The sequence below is a fragment of the Medicago truncatula genome, chromosome 7 (assembly GCF_003473485.1).
Source record: "Medicago truncatula cultivar Jemalong A17 chromosome 7, MtrunA17r5.0-ANR, whole genome shotgun sequence".
Taxonomy (NCBI): Eukaryota; Viridiplantae; Streptophyta; class Magnoliopsida; order Fabales; family Fabaceae; genus Medicago; species Medicago truncatula.
In genome coordinates, this window is record NC_053048.1 from 31,658,437 (window position 1) to 31,680,137 (window position 21,701).

Genomic DNA, 21,701 nt, shown 5'->3' on the forward strand with positions numbered 1-21,701 from the left:
ATTAGCAGTTTTATCAAATAGATATCGAGAACGAGTAGCATCATGTCCAACTCAAGCACAAGTTTGAATTTGGAGATGAAAAGAGCCAGGACCTCAACCAAAGCGACTTTTGCCATGACCAGTATTGTAGTGCTCAGTTCTCGGGTTGTGATTACCTTCAGCAGACAGATAATTAGGTTGTGTCGCATTTGATTGAGCAATAAATCGAAAAATTTTAGGGTTAGCAAGCTCCTCATGGAATTTCTCGATTTGTGCCTTTGAACCACATGAGAAGAGATTCACTGTCTTCAATACATGGTGAATCAAAGAGACTATGAATCATCATAAAAAACATATTGTGCTACTGAGTCAATCCTTCAAGGATCGCATCAAGATGATCTTGATCAGTGACATTTTTTTTTTTGACAACGAACATACAGTAGTATATTATTAAGTCTAATATATACAACAAGTTGGTGCATAGATTAAATGATCCTTTTATGATCAACCAGCCAGAAGCTTCACCAACTCTAAAGCACACATGTGATAAGTGATAACAGTAATGAAGAAAGGAATTCAACCGTAGTTAGCTACCGCTGCCTCCAGCGGTAGTTAATTGCTGGCAAGTTAGCCAATGATAGTTAACTACTGATGGAGTAAATTCGTAACTTCCATATGTTATTAGAAAGTATTTGATGTCAGAAAAGCAATTTTCATCGATTAGACAAAGTTTTGCAAAAATACAATAGAATTAAACTCTAATAATAAATAATGAGATAATGTAAAATATTTTGATGCACTCTTCCTGAATAATATACAAGTAAAATTAATCACTCACACGCTTAAAAGATTTTCACTGACTTATTTTCCTTGTTGGTGGTGTGAAAATGTTTGCAAGTCAAGCGACGATAACCTATATATAGTCCAAAGATTTATTTCTTACATTTATATGTGCAAAAGCTTTTTAATTTGTCTTTAACGGCTAGGTTTTTTAAAAAGGCATTTCATATTTTTCTTTTTGAATTGGTATCATTTCAAATATGTTTCTATTCATTGGTAATCCTTTTTAAAAAATAGCGTATTGTTTCATAAACATCTTTTTTGGACTCCATAAATTCAATTGAGAATCAAAGCAATTTACACACAACAACTTTTATTATCTCAATTGACATTTTGAATATCATTTGATTTATAAAATTCTCATTCTTGGAGAAACTTTGTTCATTCTTTTTCATTTATAAAGAAATGTTTTTGTAATTTAGATGCATGAGCTGGAAATTTAAATTTTGAGGCTTGGCAAGACATCTTCATCTTACAGCTAGCACTGGGAATTGGGTCTCATATCTCATTAGAGGGTTTCACGTTTGCGGTTAATCCTCTTCACCCATATCGTGTCTTTGTCAATAAGTTCTAGTTTGCTAATAGAAGTTTGTGACACTTGAGACTGATGAGGACGAGGAGTGATTGTTGATGCTCAATGCATGATCTAGTAAGTGGTTTTTGACCAGTCATAGGAAAAGAGACACATATGACTAGACTACATCAACATAAAATTGGGACAAATCTAGAGGTGAGTTCCCAATTACCTGAATTGATTCGGGGATACTTGATTCCAGTTATATTAATCTGGTTGATGATTTGAACTGCAGTGTATTATGTCTTTTGATATTAGCCAGGAAGGTTTTGTCGATTGAGACTATGGAGTTACTAATCTATGATACAACTTAGGAGAGAGTACACAAAAGTAAAGAGGCCAAACACTAATAACTGCAACATGCACAAGATGTGCGAACTGATACACCAGATAATTGCAACAACAAAAGGAGCTATCTCAAAACAACTACCTAAAAGAAACAAATAACAAGAAATAGAGAAACAAATTCTAAATCAAACAACAGCAAGAACCAAAGGAACATGCTACCTTGCAGATCCTCTAAAAAAACATGCTACCTTGATCTGATACAACATAGTAACTGATCTAAGTAAATTTATTTGTCAAAATTCAAAAATTAGTAGAAACACAGCTGATTCTGGAGTGGTATTTTATTCGATTGGTAACTTGACTAATGTCCAACCTCCAAACTTAAAAAATAAAAAATAAAAAAATCAGATTCTTGATCTGATATGGGAAAGGAGTTTTTCTCCCAATTCACGAAGCACAGCTGCTTCAGGTTGAGACAACAGCACAGCTGCAGTGTGTGCCTGCTCCGCCGTTGTGTTATTTGCCTTCACAGTCGTCACCTTCAGAGCATATTCTCCATTGTTCACGTCATCAACACTAACCTTGAGTGCCTTGTCGCTGTTGGATGATCCGAAACCATGCATCTTTCTACCAGCACCACCTTCACCTGGATAAGATTAATAAAAATTAATTCGCAAGAAAGCTTATCCAAGAAAGTTGTGTTTTTGAGTTTCGATATTGAGAGTCATTTCCTTTATAACAAATAATAAAAAACTAAAATAGAAAAATATGCCGAAATAGAAAAGTACATTATTTATTAAATAAACTTAAAAATTAATCTTTGCTTTTCACAACTTTTGTGAATTAGGTTAAGCACTCCCAAAAAGTTCGTAATGCTTCAACATAAGGGTTCTATTTATAGAATCACTTGTGTGGTCAGCAAAACAACACTTAAATACACCGTACCTTACGGTGAACCGCGTTTCTCTATTTTTCGTAAATTAAATAATAAAGTCATATTTAATTATTTAATTAATAATAAGTCTCACTTATTATTTTATAAATAAGTCTTACTTATTTATTTCTCTCATCTATCTGTCCTTTGTGTGTGACCCTATAGGTTCCCGTAACGTTGACAATAATATTAAATCACATATTTAATATTATAAACAGTGAGCGGTATCTAGCAACACATCATTGCTACCCAAGTGACGAGAATGTCATATGATCTGACGAAACCTTTCTGTGATAATGATCATGTGTATACCTAAAGAAGGAATTGGCATACCTTGACCATTTCCCATTATGACTTGTTCTTGGCCATTATCAAATTCTGGGTTTGTCTCACTTACATTTTTTCTATAAGCCTGCACTCTGACATGTTAATTTTCTCTTGTCCAACGTGCTAGATAAGTCCCTTCATTCCTTTCAAAGAAAAATTCCAATTGTTGTATAAACAAAATCCAATTTCTGAATGAAAAGAAAAACATTAAAAACGACTTAGTAGTTTACATTGAAAAATACATTGTTGGTCTGTTTAATGCAAAGTAAATTATTGATGAATTTGATTCAATGAAATGTAGTTGAGCTAAAAAAAAAATTAAAAAGTTAATGTTATTATATCCTTTCTTTGTGTTGCTTTAATTTACCTTTTACATAAGTAAAATTATTGTGAATTTTTTTTCTTATAAGATGGTTTAATAATATATTTTTTTTTTTTTTAAATTTAGCCCCGCATAATATTTAAAAGTGATGCATAATACAAATAATAAGAATGTAGTTTTTCAGATAATGCATTTAAAAGTGATGCATGATTATATGAAATTGTTTTGATTCTAAAATGTTTTTGGCATAAGAAGATTATTGAAGGACACATATTTACGACATATTTAAACTGTCGTACTTTTCACATCAATCAAAACAAATCTTGACTCTAGACATACACTCACAACCTTGATATTTAAAAACATCGAAATAGAGGCGTCAAGGTCTTATTCACACAAGGGTGGTCGGCCAAGAAAACAACTATTCATTGACCTTTGACAGCTTTCACATGAACAATCCAACAATCTAATTTTATAGCCATAAGAAGAAGTAAAAGGGGAAGGATCCCAACAATCGCAGCGAATGACTTCCAAAGGCTTGGTATAAACAGTGAGAGATGAAAGTGTATCTAATTTTATGTGATTTTCCTTTACAGCAAGAAGAGCAACAGTCTAAGTTTTGGTTAGTTGGAAAAGGAATTTTACACATTCAAAATGGATTTTACAGCTTGAGGATGACCTAGTCTAAGGTTTCCCATTGTGTGAGTGTGTTGGCTAAGATCAAAGAAGCAGTACTACTATTAGTAGAGCCAGTAGGAAACTAAAGCTTGAAAGGCTTGAACTTGTATAGGCAATCTAAACCAACTGCACCTTCAAGGAGCACTTGATTAGATGCCTGGGATTTAATAAAACACTTCTGAGCATGAAGTTCAAACAAAACATTATCGTCATGAGCAAATTTAGTAACTGACATGAGATTATATAGTTAAATTAATGAAAAGCTACACTAGGTCGAGGTCGAGTATAAGAAAAAATTGTGTAGTGACCTAAAGAAAGAATTGGCATACCATGACCATTTCCCATTATGACTTGTTCTTGGCCATTATCTAGGTTTTTCTGAATGGATGTGAGATGATGTGAAGCACCAAAATCTAGATACCAGGTTGTATCAAGATGAGAAGCAGGTGCAGAGGAAATTGAGGTCTTGGAGCTGGATGAGCAAATTAACCATTAGAATTATGATAAAAAAGATACCGAAAACGAGTAGCATCATATGCCCAACTGAAGCATAAATTTGATACTCGGGATGAAAAGAGCCACGGCTTCAATCAAAGCGACCTTGGCCACGACCAGTGTTATAGTGTTCATACTTCTCGGGTTGTGATTACCTTCAGCAGATAGATAATTAGGTTGTGTCGCATTTGATTGATCAATATATGCAAAATAGTTCGGTTAGCAAGCTCCCGATGGAATTTCTTGATTTGGGCCTTTGAACCATGAGAAGAGATTCACTGTCTTCAATACATGGTGAATCTAAGAGACTATGAATCATCAAAACAAACATATTTTACTACTCAGTCAATTCTTCAAGGATCACATCAAGATGATCTTGATCAGTGACATTGTATAGCAAGCTTAATTCATATACATTGACACACGTAAACATCAGATACACACAATATTTTGGTGCTGCCGTTGACTGGTGGCATTATTTATTTATTTATCAAATTCTGGGTTTGTCTCACTTACATTTTTTTCTATAAGCCTGCACTCTGACATGTTAATATTCTCTTGTCCAACGTGCTAGATAAGTCCCTTCATTCCTTTCAAAGAAAAATTCCAATTGTTGTATAAACAAAATCCAATTTCTGAATGAAAAGAAAAACATTAAAAACGACTTAGTAGTTTACATTGAAAAATACATTGTTGGTCTGTTTAATGCAAAGTAAATTATTGATGAATTTGATTCAATGAAATGTAGTTGAGCTAAAAAAAAATTAAAAAGTTAATGTTATTATATCCTTTCTTTGTGTTGCTTTAATTTAACTTTTACATAAGTAAAATTATTGTGAATTTTTTTTCTTATAAGATGGTTTAATAATATATTATTTATTTTTTTAAATTTAGCCCCGCATAATATTTTAGCTAGTTTGCAAATCGCAACTGCATGCCATCGTCAGGAATCAACCAACGGAAAATGATACTGATACCGTGAATGACTGGTTAAAATCGATGCAAATTTGTAAAAATCTGTAGACTACGATTGCATTTAATCCTGTAGCATTTCCATAGTCCCAGAAGTACTTAATAACTCATAAGACAAAAAAGCATACATGCCACGAATGGTATCAATCGGACCAAGAATCAAAGGAAGCAGATAATATTTACTTCTCATGAAAGAGAGTCAAATTATATTCCATGTTATCTCTCTTACACAAATCAGGAAAAGAAGTTGAATAAAAAACATACGTAGAAAAATGCAGCAAAGCCAAAAGGAAATTAGATAAACAAGTTTGAGCGAGTTTTGTTTCCAACGAAACTCAAGAAAAAAAAATGAACTCCTGAAGTTATGTTGGTTGATGGATATTTTATGTTAGAGGTTGCGATTGCACCTGAGTACTTAGAGAAGAAGAAGTTTTGTCTAATCTTATGTTGTTGGACAATCAAATACAGATTCTAGTACTACATAATTTCTCTCAAATTATATTCCGGGATGAGTTCAATCCAACGTTTAGGGAAACAGAGGGTGACTGAAATTAATAAGATTTTCTTGTCTGTCTTATTCTACTTTAGGTTAAGATTCTTCCGAATCTCGAAGGTCCTGACATTCTTGATCTTGTTCAATTCTTTGTTAATAATATGAGAAAATTTTTGAGAGTATTGATAATCATGTAGTAGGCATTGTGAAAAATCACATAGAAATGCAAACGCAAAAAGAGTCGGACAATTTTTCATCTAGAAATAAATTAGATAACAATGTAACAAAGGATCACTTAATAATACATCACATAGAAATGAAAATAGCAGAAAATCAAAATGCGCCTTCTTCAAGCAATGGAGAGAAATTATTGTTTGGGGAAATAATATGCTACGATTGTATAAACAGTCTGCACAACAATGGAAACAGAGAGCAGCGTGGCAACAAAGTTGTAATTACGGTTCATAAATCTTAAAAGCCATTTATGACGATGGTATGTGAATGAATTCAACACTATTTTCCAGATTCTTTGAATGAAAAATGCCTCGGACTAATTGTTCATGTCGTGAACCATTTGAATATAACTATTGGAATCAACTACTTTATGGTCAACCCCAAATGCTATTGTGCGGAAAAACTCCATCACCTCTTGGTTGCTCATCATCAGCACAACAGATCAGACCGTTGAAAATCAAAGCAGCCCAAGTGAATGTGCCCCCAGAAACAGTTGTGCTTGTGCTCTCATCCACGACGTCATAGCTTGGTGTAAAACGGGAAAAATCTCTAAACATTTTATGATGTTCCCAAGCAATTATATTGCACCACTTATCTTTTTTTGTTTTTGTGATATGCAGTTGTTCAATTTCAAGTTCCCCATTTTGAAACTTAAAGTAAAAATCCAATCCTTTCACTTCTACCTCTTCAGGAATATGGTTCAAATTCAAGTGCTTACCATTTACAAGGATATTGCCGAGCCTAAAAAGCACACCACATAAACTCTTCCACGCCAAATTGAAGCAAGAAAGACCAAGCATCTTTCTCCTCGGAAAGTGGTTTTATGGCAACTCCTGAAGTTAGGAGTCTAAAAGCACAACACTTCAGTTTAAGTTTTACCACATGTTGCTGCTGAGCATCGATAATGTCCTCGACATTATGTTCCTGGTGTTACAAATTCATGGATTTGGATGAAAACCCAATTGTATGAAATGACTGAACAGCATATTAAATTGATTGCAAACATTATGAAAATGAATAGACGATCTATTTATAGAGCTTACACATAACTAACTATCTAACTACTTATTAACAATTGCTAACAAATTAATAACAATCACAAACTAATTAGGATAGTATTTGTAACTTTTTTCTACGAACCCACCGTAAGTAAAATTTGTGACCGCCGTAGGCATCTCAAGGTATCTCCACGGTTAGGTCCTTCAGACCCGATATTGGACTTTTGAAACGTATGTGTAACGAACCCATGAGAGTCGGGTTATAAAGCATGAACACGTATACTTGTACCGATAATAGATACTATAGCTTGAGAAACAGAAATAATTGAATGTAAACATCATCAACTAATTTTATCCCCTAAAAAAATAAAAATAAAAACTACTGTTATATTTCTATTACCTGGTTGATGCAACTCTCTGTTTTGCTCTGCATCTTACCTTTCTCGTTAACGAAAAAGTGGACAATATCAAGAATGTGAGGGGCTTCAATGCTCTGAACATCAAGCCGAGAGTAGCCTAAAATAGAAAGGACAAGATTATTAATTGTGGTAGCCCTCTCCTTCACGTTCAGAAAAGTAGTGGAAAAGTATTCGAGAAAGCTCATGGAGAACACAAATTGGAATCTGGTTTTCCAACAAAGTGAGATCAGACAAGAAATCTTCGTCTCTTAGCAGCTGAGGTGCAGGAGCAGGAGATTTCAGTTGACATGGTAGTTCATCATTCTAACCCTTTTGATATTAGAAGCTCCAACAGAAAACAACCATCTACTAACATAATTTTTGCAAGTTCGTGTTGTTCTAGGTTGAAATCAACCACATAGCTTGCTCGAATCTGATCATTTAAGTTCCAGATTACTTCGCAGCAAGCGTTCAACTTTTCCTCAACGGACATGTAGAGTTGTTCTCTATGAAAGAGATACATCATGCACCTTATTTTGATCTCTTCCATGATAAGTAAGGTTTCTTCGCTTCTCTTGAATCGGGGTCCTATTGACACCACCCTTGGTGTGTATGCATCCTCGTTTGATTTTTTAAGTAATTCAGGAACAATCGAAATGCTACGTGATTGAATGTAACCGACATAGTAGACAGAACTTTGTGAAACTGTCATCAGTGGCGTAGCTAGGATCTTTGATCAGGGTTCAGACATTTTAACTTTATTATAGATGCCAAATTAAAGGTCTATGTAGTTATTTTTTCTTTTAATTTAATCATTTATTTAAACTACTAAATTTATAAACTTGTCATTTTTTCCTAATCAAATAACTAATTTCAATATTTATCACATGAAAGTTTGAATGTGAAAATGAATATCATATATAATAAACAATTAGTGATCATAGTTTTTTGAGTCAAAGTGATTATAGTTATAGTCTCTTGTGTTCGATCCCCAAAGTACCTCAGTTTTACTTCAACATGAATTTAATTATTAATAAGAAAATAACATACAAGAAATGTATCCTTTCAATAAAAATATATTATAAAAAAAATATATCAAAAGCATGTAGTTAAAAGCAAGTAAGTGCCTTAACATAGGAAAAACTAAAAAAGGAAGTATCAAAAGCAAGTAATTAAACTGGGCCGTGTCATTCATATGGGCTGTAGGTGCAAAATCTTTTGACTATGAGAACTGCTCTTTATCCATACATTTTTGCTCACTCCCAAGTGAAATGACCAACATACTCCTGCGTGAGTTAACCACGTTGAGTTACTCACGTTGAAAGACCAGCTTGAGTTACTCACGTTGGAATTTTAGTGTAAGTTTTCAACGTGACTTAACTCACGCAGAGTGAGTGAGTTAACTCACGTAAAATTAACACCAGCTTGAGTTAACTCACGCAGGGATATTTTGGTCATTTCACTTGGGAACAAGCATAAACATTTGGGTAAAGAGCAGCTCTCTTTGACTATCGGCAATATAAAAAAATCAGGAGGTTCAATATAACAAAGGCAGAGGTTCAAATAGAAATAAATTACATGCAGCATGTGCAAATTTTGAAAATCCAGGGGATGCATCTGCATCCCCTCACTTGTATGTGGCTCCGCCACTGACTGCCATGGCACGAGACCATTCACTAAACTCCATGGCCTGTAATGTGGAGTGTGGACTTTTTCTTTTTTGCCTTGAAAGATGGATATATAATTATCAAAAGGGTTTGTCTAACATGTGCAATATTGCACATGATAAAATTTGTACATGATAGAAAAACTCTTTATAAAAAATGTTTTTAATTGACTTTGACTTCTCTGATCCTTTGTGTTTCTAGAAGATGTCCAAACAATCATGTCAAGAGAGTGTCCAAATGATGGCAACAAAACATTCCTAGAGCTTGTGCTTTCCTATCCTGAGGATCAAAATGTTTTACACAAGAAATAAACACATGATAGTATCAACTGTTCGCAATTATATTTTTATCATCAAAACTCAAAATTAGATGTCATTGTTTTTCAAACCATTTTGGTTCAACAAGTATGTAACCCATAAAATATATTTAGACATAAATGTACATACATAGTATCTTAAGAGAATAACAAAACATCAGGGTTCCTTAAAAATAAAAACTTGAGGGTATAAAAGAACTTCTCACAAATAAAATTTTGATCCTATGTTTTAGTTTTTTTTTTTCGAACCGAACTAGTTGTAGGGAATCAAATCGAATTTACCACTTTCTTTTCACATAAACCAAATTAATTGACTTAGTTTGGAGTCTCGATGATATTGTAATTAAATGATGACATTACCACAAGACAACAAATTCAATATCATAGTACATGTGATTAAATATATCCTCCATCTTGGACTTGGTATATACATTCACAAGCTTGACTTATTAATCCCTCCCTTAGTTGTAGTTTAGTCTTTTTTAATTATAGAGGAAATAAATAACGGAAGAGTTACGGAACAAATGTAAGGATGTTGCATCATGTTGTAACATCAAAATCCAACTTACTAATAGATCCAAAATGATCTACGTTACTTAAAAAATCTAAAAGTAGGAGTCTTTTCTTAAATTTGGTGCCTTCAATTAATAAAAAAAAATAATTAAATTAAATTCAAATGCATTGACTACAAGAAAATATTTCTACTATCGACTTATTGACTTGTATCTTAAGAACACATATTAAAGAAGAATATAATTTAAGATAGGTTTGAGAACAAAAGTAGAGGTTATACGATACTTTGTTAATTAGGCTAACAACAACGTAAGAATCTACTTCAACAAGAATGGGTTAAATAGATAAAATGTTCAACATTTACTTTTCTAAACAATGTGATATTATTAACATGTTTGACTCAAGCCGGATATGTTATTATATAAATAGAAGAAGATATTTGAGGCTTGAACACCTAAAGGGAAAGGTATCGATCAAGTAAGTTATGGGTGAAGGCGATCATAAGAGAAATAGTTATCCTTCGGATTATGAGCATGGAGTCAGAAAAGCTAGGTACAATGAGATGCACAAACAAGGGCGTAAACCAGAATCCAATTCTCCCCCCTCCAATCCTCTGCACAATCAAGAAACAGCGATCTCCAATCTTACAAATCAAGGATCAATAATAACAAGTGAGTTGGAAAATGATTTTAACCTTTAATTTTGACATCTATTAAACTTTAGCTTTGAATTAAATTAGACTGAAGTTCCATTCATTTCCATCTTTAATTTCAATTCATTAGTCAACGTTTTCATTGTACTATCTCCTTTAACATAGATCCCTTAAAAAAAAAAAAACTAATTGTTGCTTTTTATTAAACTCTTTAAATTTTCAACTCTATTGTCATTCGAGCATAACCCTATTTTCAACTTTCTGCATGGATCAGAGTTTTTTTTAAGGTGTATAAGAGAGGGTCTGGGATTCGAACCCCAACCCACTACAAGAAATGGTGGATTTTCCTACAAAACTTTCCTACGAAATTTCCTAGAAAGCGTTTTCCTACGAATTAGCGACGAAATATTCGTCGGAAAGCAACTTTCAGTAAAAAGGACAGAAAAGTGGAGCACGTGGAAGCTTGTGAATGGCTGACTTTACCTAGGAATAATTTCGTAGGAAAGCGGCGGCCCCCACATGCAGAAAAAGGGTGTGTGGAAGCATGTGATTGGCCTAATTTACCTAGGAATATTTTCCTAGGAAAGCTCCGGACCCACATGCAGAAAAAGGGTGTGTGGAAGCATGTGATTGGCTTACTTTACCGAGGAATATTTTCGTAGGAAAGCTGCGGCCCCACATGCACACAGCCGTTGGATAAAGGGTGTGTGTATGGTTGTGACCCGTGCATACCTTTGCATATATTATGAAATGACATACCAACCGAGTTAAGCTCGCTGGACCAAATAATTCAACTCTAATAATTATTATTGGGTTAACTATGTTTTTAGCCCATCTAAATATATCAATTTAATTCATATATAATTTAACAATTTAATCTTTAATTTGAAGTTATGGATAAATTAATAAAGATTAAAGGTTAAATAAATTAAACTATTAAACTAATGATATTTTTAAGTTTTATCAATGAGATATCAGCTCTTCAAAAAACAAAAAAAATCAATGAGATATCAGAAAATAAGTCATTTCGTTCGAACATGCGATGTGAACCTTTGTAAAAGAACAAACATAAAAATTGGTAAGAGGAAAATTGAAGAGACCAAAATTTGAATGAAATTTTTAGAGCACAAAAAATTAAAGTTATAACTTTGTTTAATCAGAATTTCTTTATCAACATACCTAAAACATTTATCTATTTTGCTGCAAAGGTAAAATAAATAGTATGAGGAATATAAACTATCTCACTCTTGTAGAATAGATTTATGAAAACAATATCAATTATCAACTTGTTTATTTGTAAAAAAAAGAAAAAGTTATCAACTTGTTTAAACTAAAACAAAGTGTTAATTATTTCTTGACAAATATAAAGTGTTAATTTAAAAGCTAGTTGCTTAGTAAAAAACCTCTATGATACATGAATTTTAATTTTATGCAATCACAGAGAAATTCGACCCTGAATCGTCAGCAATTCGGGTAAGTCTGGAGGTGAACAAGGGAGAGTATAATCTGAATCTCAGAAGTGTTCCAACAGACAATGCGATGGCAGAGCATGCACACACCGCAGCTGTGTTGGTGTCTCAAGGAGAACTCCTTCGCAAACTTGGCCTGAAATTGCTTTCCAAGTTATGAAACTGATATTTATACAAGTCTGAAATTCCTACATACGCTGTTGTCTGATGTTTATGTTAATTTCTAAAATGTTTTTGATCAAGAAGTATCAAACTTCTACCATATATCAAGGTTTTTGTTTCGTGTTTTATATATCAATGCTAGTGATGCATTGATGCTTCTTCGCTATCTATGTGGAGATTATTTAATAATAAATTCCCTTACATTTACTCTGTTAGATAACTTTGATCCAAAAGAAAAATATTAGTTTACTTAAATTTCTTTAGTTGCAAAGATCCCTTCACTTTCGTTGGTCAACAGTCCACGACCACCACTACCTACCTTTGGTGGTACCACCTGCGCGGGTGGTAGCCACATACGATCTTTTTGCAACTTGGTTCAAGTTGTCTAGAACCACATCATCGAAGATCAGAACATACGTCTTCAGCAAGTGGAAAGTTGTCCATGCATCCCAGAGCCACCGCCCAAGGCCTACACAATCCTGCAGAAGGACAAGGAATGACACTCTCGAAAAATTAAGGTCCCTAAGACCCGCTCTCAAAGATTGTCCTTAGAGGTCCTCCCACCAACAGCAACCGAATGTCTACGCCATCACCCGCATCGACAGAAACCATGTCATTTTAGGTCATACAATCCCAGCGACCAAGATATATACAATACCTTGCAGACCTGTTACACGAAGGATCACATTGAGATATCAAAGTTATCCTCGACTAAATAGGAGTACCAGGTTTTGTGAAATGTATGCTCTTCGCCCTAACATTGAGGAAGAATACAATGACTTGGTATAAAAGTCTTCCCATAGAATCTATCGACCCGTGGGAAGAACTTTGTCATCAGTTCACTGCATACTTCACAACATCTCGATGAAAATTGAAGATAATAGAGACCCTAGAAGTTATAGTCCAATCCAATAATGAACCACTCAAGAAATACAACGTAAGCTTTAACAAAAAAGTCGTTCAAGTCCAAGGAATTGATGAAAACTGAAAATATATTTACTGTAAAGAGGTCTCCTAAGAGGAAGCGACTTTGCTAAGGCCAAATAAGTAGAGGAATCAATATATCTCAACGATTTCTTAAATAAAGCCAAAACTTATATTAGATACAATGAGAAGCCTAGTGTTGTGGAGGTGAAAAAGTATAGACAAGAAAAAGAACACGAGTCCTCCTGAAAAAACAACCAAGATATGCACAGATATGAGAACTGTGGAAGGAGAGTCGGGGACCCACTTTCCGATTTAGTGAATACATGCTACCCACTTTCCACTTTCCTGTTTCGCAAACTCTAAGTTTAAGGAGATTGGAATTCTCTTCCCATAACCGTCCGCCCTCAGGGCGGACGTTTACATACAGAGAAATCATGTCTCTTAAAACATTGAAAGTTCGGAGATGAAATTGGTTTGAGAATTTAGACCGAATAAGGGCCTGTTTGTTTTATCTTTTATTAAAATAGATTTTTACAGTGTAATAGTTTTTTGTTACAATTTTTTTAACAAAGAAATTTGTAAAATATGTGATTTTTACTATGTAAAATATCTAACAATGAATATTTAAGTTAGTGAATGCCAAAATCTCATTTTTAACTTATACTAAATGAGTTTGAAATAACTTCCACTATTTTTATGTAAATTTCTAAAAAAATCCATTTTTAGAAATACAAAAAAAAATCTATTTTTTTTTTAAATCTAAAACAAACTGGCTTTAAATTTGCCCTAATTCTTGTCTTTATGTTAATTCTGACCACATGTCTCTAACATCAAAAATATGTCCAATACTATTTTTTATTGGTAATATGATCTTTCCGGTAGAAAGACAAATTTAAAAATATTATTCTATATTATATACACAGAAAGTATACCGTTTTGAACTTCCTTTTTCTCCTCACAATCACACCCTTACCTAAATTTGACTATCAGAATGTTATTTTGGTTGGTGTTATAAAAAAAAAAAAAATTATAATATACTGCATTTGTTATATATTTTTGAAAGATATTATATTTGTTATATTGCTGGTATAATTGAAAAAGATAAGTATAATTTGTTATAATATGAAGGTACAAATTATATATTATTTATACCTATAATTTTAATCAAAATCGAATCAATTTTAATTAAAATTTTATAAAAACTATTGTTTATAATTTATACACATTAACAGAATAAAAAAAGCAAAAAGACATGTACAGAGTGTTCGTCAGAATGGCAGTTATAATAAAATTAATGATGAAAAAATGGTGGCGGAACCTACGATGCACTTTATTAAAACCGTAAATTATCAACAACAAAAAATTATGAAATAGAAATAGCATACCTATTTTGTAATGGTGATACTAACGATCTTTTATGATTTGGAATTTGCACGGCCACTTGGAATAACAAAATCGAACTCATACATTAAATGTCACACAAGAAAAATAAATTGACTTGCATTTTAAATCCTAACAAACACCCAAATGAATTCCCATTACAAACAGAAGGACAGGAAACATACATGAAATAAATATTCCGTAAAATGGAGACAAATTTACTTATTCAAAATATAGGCTAGGACTGCAAGTACCGTCTTCACAATACTAAGTATAGCCAGCAATGCAGCAACAAAGTTGTAATTTTGTTTCAAAAATTTGATAAGCCATTCTAGACAATACGTGGATTCATGCCACAATATTTTTAAGATCCTTATGATGAAAAACGCCCCAGAGTAATTGTTCAAATCATCAACCAGTTTAACATAACTGGAATCAAGTATCCCAGAATCAATTCCAGACACAATCGTACGAAAAAACTCTTTCAACTTCTCATTACTCATATTAGTATGATCCACAATGATGTTCTTTTCCTTAAGAAAATTTAGATCAGCCGAACAACAAATCAATCCATTGAAAATCAGCGCTGACAAAGTAAATTTGCCGTTGGGACTATTCAGGCCATGGTCCTCTATTGCAACGGAAATGGAAGAACTTTTCCCCTTCTTTTTATGATGCTCCCATACAATGACATTGCGCCACTTTGCTTTTGTTGTTTCTGTGATATGCAACTGTTCAATTTTCAGTTTCCCATTGTCAAACTTAAAATGAAAGTCCAAACCTTTCACTTGGCTTACTGTCGCATTCCTATGCTTAGTTTTTTTTATGAAATTCCCAATCCTTACTATTACACCACCAAAACAATTCCTCATCAAACCGAAGCAAGAAATCCCTTTATCCCTATCTTCAAGAACTTTGATACTTACACCTGCAGCTTGGAGACTTAAAGCACATCGATTCAGCTTTAGCTTCTCAATGGCAGTAGTATCCGTAATGCCAAGTACAAGATTGTCCATTCTTCTCTCACCTGTACCATTAACAAAGAAGTGGACAAGATCAAGAATGTGAGGGGCTTCGAGACACGGTGACTGAAGAGGATAGTATCCTAAGACAGAGAGAGCAAGATTGTTGATTTTCTTCGCCCTCAGCTCTCTCTTCCGCTGCTCCTCCCTCTCTATCCTGCGCTCCCTTTCTATCCTCTCTTTCTTCTCCTCCTCCGTCTCTATCCTGTGCTCCCTTTCTATCCTCTCTTTCTTTTCCTCCTCCGTCTCTATCCTATCTGGTTCAAACACATTTGGAAAAAGTGTTTGAGACAACTTATGGAGGACCATAATTGGGATCTGGTTCTCCAATAACATTAGATCAGACAGAACATCATGCTCTTTTAGCACTTCAGTTGCCGGACCAGGTGGCCATAAACGGCTAGGAAATTGTGAATCTAATCCCTTTGATATTAGAAGTTCTAACAGAAAACATCCATCTAATAACATAATTTTACCGAGTTCATGTTGTTGGAGTTCAATGTGTGTCACGTAGCTTGCACGAACCTCTTCATCTAATTCCCAAACTGCTTCACTGCATTTTTCCAAGCTAACACTTGCTACATCAGCTCCTCGATGAAGAAGAGACAACATGCACCGTAATTTTACTTCTTCCATTAGAAGTAAATCATCTCTGCTTCCTTTGAATCTTGGTCCTATGGACACCACCCTTGGCATGTATGCATCCTCGTTCAATTTTTTAAGACTTTCTGGAACCACGGAAATGCTACATGATTGAATATAATCATAGTCCACAGATGTTAGCAGTGTTTGGATAGATTTTAACCACTCAACTTTAGTTGGTGGATTTGCCATAGCATGTGGTAATTCACTTTTTCTGGTATATCTTAGAGTACTTGCTAACTAGAGGTATTTGCTAGCTTTCTATAAAAGACATAGATTATCTACTAAAATAAAATAAGAAAAGACAAAGATTATGACAATGCTCGTATAAATGAAAATTTTATTATTCGTCCATACCCCACCCCCGATCTGAGGCACAAACCCCGTTTAATTTGCCCGTTGCCCAACATGCTAGTAAAAAAAAATACTTACTTTTTTCTTATCGGAACAAAATATTTACTATTTTTTTTAATTAGTAACAAACTCACGCGATCACATAACGTAATTATATAAAAAATAATTAAATTTTTAATATTGTTGAATGTTTAAAAATATTAAATAAAAATTATCAGAATTAATGTAATGTTTTTATTAAATATTTTTCTCTTACATATACAAATATCTATTAAATAGTTAAATAACGTCAGTTGTGGATTTTATTTGTTATGTATGCAAAAACAAATTTTTATGTAGATATATGAAAAAGTTGATATGATAAAATTTTAAAAATTCATGACTATTTTCAAAATATCAAAATTAATGTAGTGTTTTTATTAAACAAATTTTCCTTTATATGGAAAACATTGTTCAATATTTGTACATCACTCGTTGCATGATATATGTGATTATATCTGCATAAAAAAAAAATTATATACATATATAACAAAGTCTATATGGTTAATGTCGTTTGAAGAGACATTCAAAATCCATTGTTGCAAATAAAAGTATTTGTTTCATTCCTTTTGTCCTTGAATTTGACTACCCACGCGATTCAGAAGAAGACAAATTGTACTATCTAGAAGTGACCCTTCTCAGAATAAGACAAAGATGACAAGGCTTCCAGGTACCTCCTCAAAGTCTGGATTGACACAGAGTTTGAGTGACTTAGAACCTGATTATCGAGAGTCTAGTCTTCACTAGCTTCTAGGTGACTTTTTCTCTTCTGATCCAAAGTATTGACTTCTGATTGACCTTTCTTCATATCTTCTACCAAGTATTTTAACTTCTCTTGTGCTTCTGATGCTCATATATATGTTCAGATTTTGTTAAATTTTAATTTATGATCCTGCATACTTGACCATATATCAACATATCCAATTGTTTTTATATACTTTGTTATCATCAAAACTTTAGAGGCATTGTATAAAGTCAAATTTGTTCCAACATTATACTAGTTTCTATTCATCACTAGCATCAACTTATGATGAAATTTTTGCATACAGAAGATTTGTAGAAAGACTAGATATGTAGAAAGACTACTATATCTCAATACAACAAGATCTAATATCACATTCATTACTCAGCATTTTAGTCAATTTTTATGCAATCCTTCTCAATGTCATTATATTGCTGCCGTGAGAGTTCTCAAGTACCTCAAAGGTTGTCCAGAAAAATGATTTTTGTTTCCTAGAACTTCACCTCTTCTGCTTCAAGGCTTTTTTGATGCTAAATAGGCAAGAGGCAAATATACCAGGAAATCAATTTCAGGCCAATACTTCTTTATAGGAAATTCTCTCATCTCTTAGAGAACAAAGAAAAAACTTATAGTAACCTGATAATCCTCATAAGCTGAATATCGCGCCCTAGCTTCAACTTCATGTGAATTTGTAATGGCTACTATATCTGCTAAAGGATTTACAAGTAAAATGCTCCAAAACTCTTATCCTCTATTGTGATAATCATATTGCTATTCACGTAGCAGCTAACCATGTGTTTCATGAAAGGACTAAGCACCTTGAAATAAATTATCATATTGTAAGGGAAATATTACAAGCAGACATTCCCAAATTGTTACTAGTCTCTTCCAAATATCAAGTTGATGATTTCTTCACCGAATGTTTTAATCTTTTGTTATCCAAGTTGGGCATATTAGACATCTTTCAACCTCCAACTTGTAGGAGGGCTATTGCACCATGAACAAATCAAAGGAAGAGAAGATAGTTAGCGAATGTAACTTGTTGTGCAAGTTACAACATCTAGTACATTTCTCATATAGTGTAATACAATCAGAGTGTAGTACAGGTTAGTTAGTAGTACATGATATATATATATATATATATATATATATATATATATATATTGCAACTGATGAAGGACTTTGTGTCAATCCAAACAATCGACACTGAATTCAACTTCGGGGAGGGTTGTTACAACTGTTTCTTTTTTGGACCAGGTAGCACAAACAGAATAGAAGGATTTTAATGGTGATTGTCGAGCCAATTCTTGCCCTCAAATGGAGAATTGACCACCCTTTCTGGGACCTTGGTGTTACGACATATTACATGCATGGCCTTAATGTAGGTGATATTGGAGTGGTGTTTTCTCCTTTGGTGAATAAAAAGCAAGTGGGCCAGAATGGTAAGGTTAAGCGTACGTCAAAAAAGAAGTTTGGCTATTTGTTGAAGCATTTTGTTCATATTTTAAAATGTTTGTCCCGACTTCCAATCAACGATAGATCAATGGTCTTGAAAATCTTGTCGAAAAAGTGTATTAGAATGAAAAAACGTCAAGCTCCTAAGGGGACTAAGGAGAAATTAATTGGGAAGACTAAGTCATCTAATAATTATTCTTTTATTAACAAAGATTGGCAAAACTAGGTGTCTTTACATGCTCAATCGGAGAAGATGGCGGAGGATGTTTGTGAAGTAGGAAAGACTATTGGGTTAAGGTTTAAAGGGGATGCAAAACATATGTTTAGTGTCTTAGCTCAAGGGAGAAGTACAATTAATAATAAAGTTGGGGTGAACGAGGGACAGAGGAGCAGGGAAAGGGCAATGTAGTTTCGTTGTTTTTTTGTGGTGGTGATGGGGGTTGAGTGTGTTTGATGAAGGTCTTGTCTTATAATGTTAGGGGGTTGGGACGTCATGAGAAGCAGAGAGAATTGTTGTGTGTGGTCCATGATAAGAAACCGTCGATTTTGTGCGTTCAGGAGACGAAGTTAACTGTTATTGATGATTACCTTTGTTCATCTTTATGGGGGCATATTCCTTGTGATTATTCCTATCGGCCTTCAGTGGGTGCTTCTGGGGGTTATTGATTGTTTGGGATAACTCAGAGGTCGAGGTGATTTTGTCCTTAAATTTTAAGCATTTGTAGGTTATTAAGGGTAGGTTTTGTCGCAGTTTGGAAGAGTTTACTTTAATTAATGTATATGATTCATGTGACATGATGCCAAAGATTTTATTATGGAATCCTTTGTATGTTGTTGGGCCTAGAAATGTGGGGGTCAAGATTTTTATATGTGGTGATTTTAATGCTATTTGTTCTGAGGAAGAAAGGAAAAGTCACGGGTTGGTGCCTCATCAAGTTGATTCTAATCACTTTAAAAATTTTATTGAAGATAAATGTTTCGATTAACTTTTCTCTATATGGTCGTATGTTTACTTGGTATAAAGGGGATGGTTATTATATAAGCCGGATTGATAGATTTGTATTGTCCGAGGATTGGTATATTGCTTGGCCGAATTGCATTCAGGTGGCTCAACCACAAGGGCTTTCGGACCATTGTCCGATTATGTTATCTGTTGATGAAGAAAATTGGGGTCCCTGACCATTGTGGATGTTAAAGAGTTGGGTAGAACTTCCGGGTTATAAGGAGTATGTGAGGATTTAGTGGAATTCTATTCAGATCGAGGGTTGAGGTGGTTTTATTTTAAAATAGATGTTCAAAAGAATTATAGATAGTTTAAAGTTGTGGCACCAAAATCATGTTCAGAACAAGATAGTTTTAAAAGAGAAGCAGGTTAAGGACATAATCTCGTCTCTCGATTCCAAGGGGGAGGAGGTTGGGTTGACGGAACAAGATGTTGAGGAAATGCATGAGCTTGCTTTTAACTTTCATTCTTTTTTTAGAATGAACTCTAACATGAATTGGCAGAAGTCTCGTATGCTTTGGTTGGCTGACGGTGATACGAATTTGAAGTTTTTTCATGGTATCATGTCTAACCGAAGACGGGGGAATGCTATTATTTTTTTGACTACTAATGGGATTCAAGTTGAGGGGGTGGAGAATGTTTGTTCTCATATATTTAATCATTTTTGTAATCATATTAAGGCTCTTATTGTAGATTGGCCCTCAGTGGAAAAATCTTATTTTCAATTCTTATGTGGGATGGAAGGAGGGAATCTTGTTAGACCTTTCAGTGTGGAAGAGGTAAGACATGTGGTTTGGGCAGAAATTAAATATGACTTGATCCGTATCATGTCAGAGTTTCATCAAACTGGGCAGCTTTCTAATGGTATAAATTGAACTTTTATTACCTTTATTCCCAAGGTCGACAGCCCTCAGTGTGTTAATGATTTTCGTCCTATATCTTTTGTTGGGTGTATGTATAAGATTTTGGCTAATGTATTAGCAAATAGATTGCGAACGGTTATAGGGACAGTGATATTTGATTCTCAGTCTGCGTTTGATCGTGGAAAACAAATTTTAGATGGTATCATTATTGCTAATGAGGTGGTTGATGAGGCTCGTATTTTAGATGATATTTGCAAGCTGACACTGAGGATAAGTGGCAATGACATTTAGAGCCTGACAAAGGCTATTCAGTTCGTGGTGTGTACCAAATGCTAATTGCTACGGAGCAACCTATCCACGTGCCAGTTTCAAATTTGATTTGGCGTAAGAAAGTGCCTTTGAAAGTTACTATTTTTTATTGGCTGCTTCTTCGTGATCGGCTTCCTGCAAAGGATAATATTATTAGGCGCGACATTCTATCACATGATAATTAGCTTTGCGTGGGTGGTTGTAGGATGGAGGAAATGTCAGATCACTCGTTTCTTTCTTGTCCTACTTTCAGCACTATTTCGTATCATTTGCGCAGATAGCTTGGTTTTTCAGGGGTTGATCCTATGTGTTTGTCTGATCATTTTTTGCAATTTGGTCAATTAGGAGGCGGTTACAGACGTCTTCGGTATACTCTTCTTGTAATATGGCTAACGTGCATTTGGGTGATATGGAAAGAACGAAATAACATGATTTTTAATAACAAGGCCGCTTCGATTTATGAATTAGTGGACAAAGTTAAGCTGCTATCTTTTTTGTGGCTGAAGGAGAAATATGTAATTTTTGCTTTTAGTTATCATTGTTGGTGGCTTAATCCCTTGGTTTGTTTGGATATTAGCATGTAATTTTGCTAATCATGCTTCGTTTCTTGTAGTTTTAACGTTGTAAACTTTTGTCGCTTTCTGCTCTAGCACT

The 21,701-nt window shown here is 33.9% G+C and overlaps 1 protein-coding gene and 1 long non-coding RNA gene across 2 annotated transcripts; one reads left to right on the forward strand and one right to left on the reverse strand.

The window, feature by feature from the left end:
• Window positions 1-1,724: 1,724 nt before the first annotated feature.
• Window positions 1,725-2,505, reverse strand: LOC112416800 (uncharacterized). Its single transcript, XR_003007299.2, has 2 exons — window positions 2,470-2,505; window positions 1,725-2,327 (listed from the first exon to the last, which is right to left on the reverse strand). It is a non-coding gene; the product is annotated as an uncharacterized lncRNA (long non-coding RNA).
• Window positions 2,506-10,468: 7,963 nt separating this feature from the next.
• On the forward strand, window positions 10,469-12,439 carry LOC11405850 (uncharacterized). Its single transcript, XM_003623226.4, has 2 exons — window positions 10,469-10,699; window positions 12,122-12,439. Exons 1-2 carry the CDS (start codon window positions 10,513-10,515, stop codon window positions 12,307-12,309), a joined length of 375 nt encoding a protein of 124 aa, XP_003623274.1. The 5' UTR covers window positions 10,469-10,512; the 3' UTR covers window positions 12,310-12,439.
• Window positions 12,440-21,701: the final 9,262 nt, after the last annotated feature.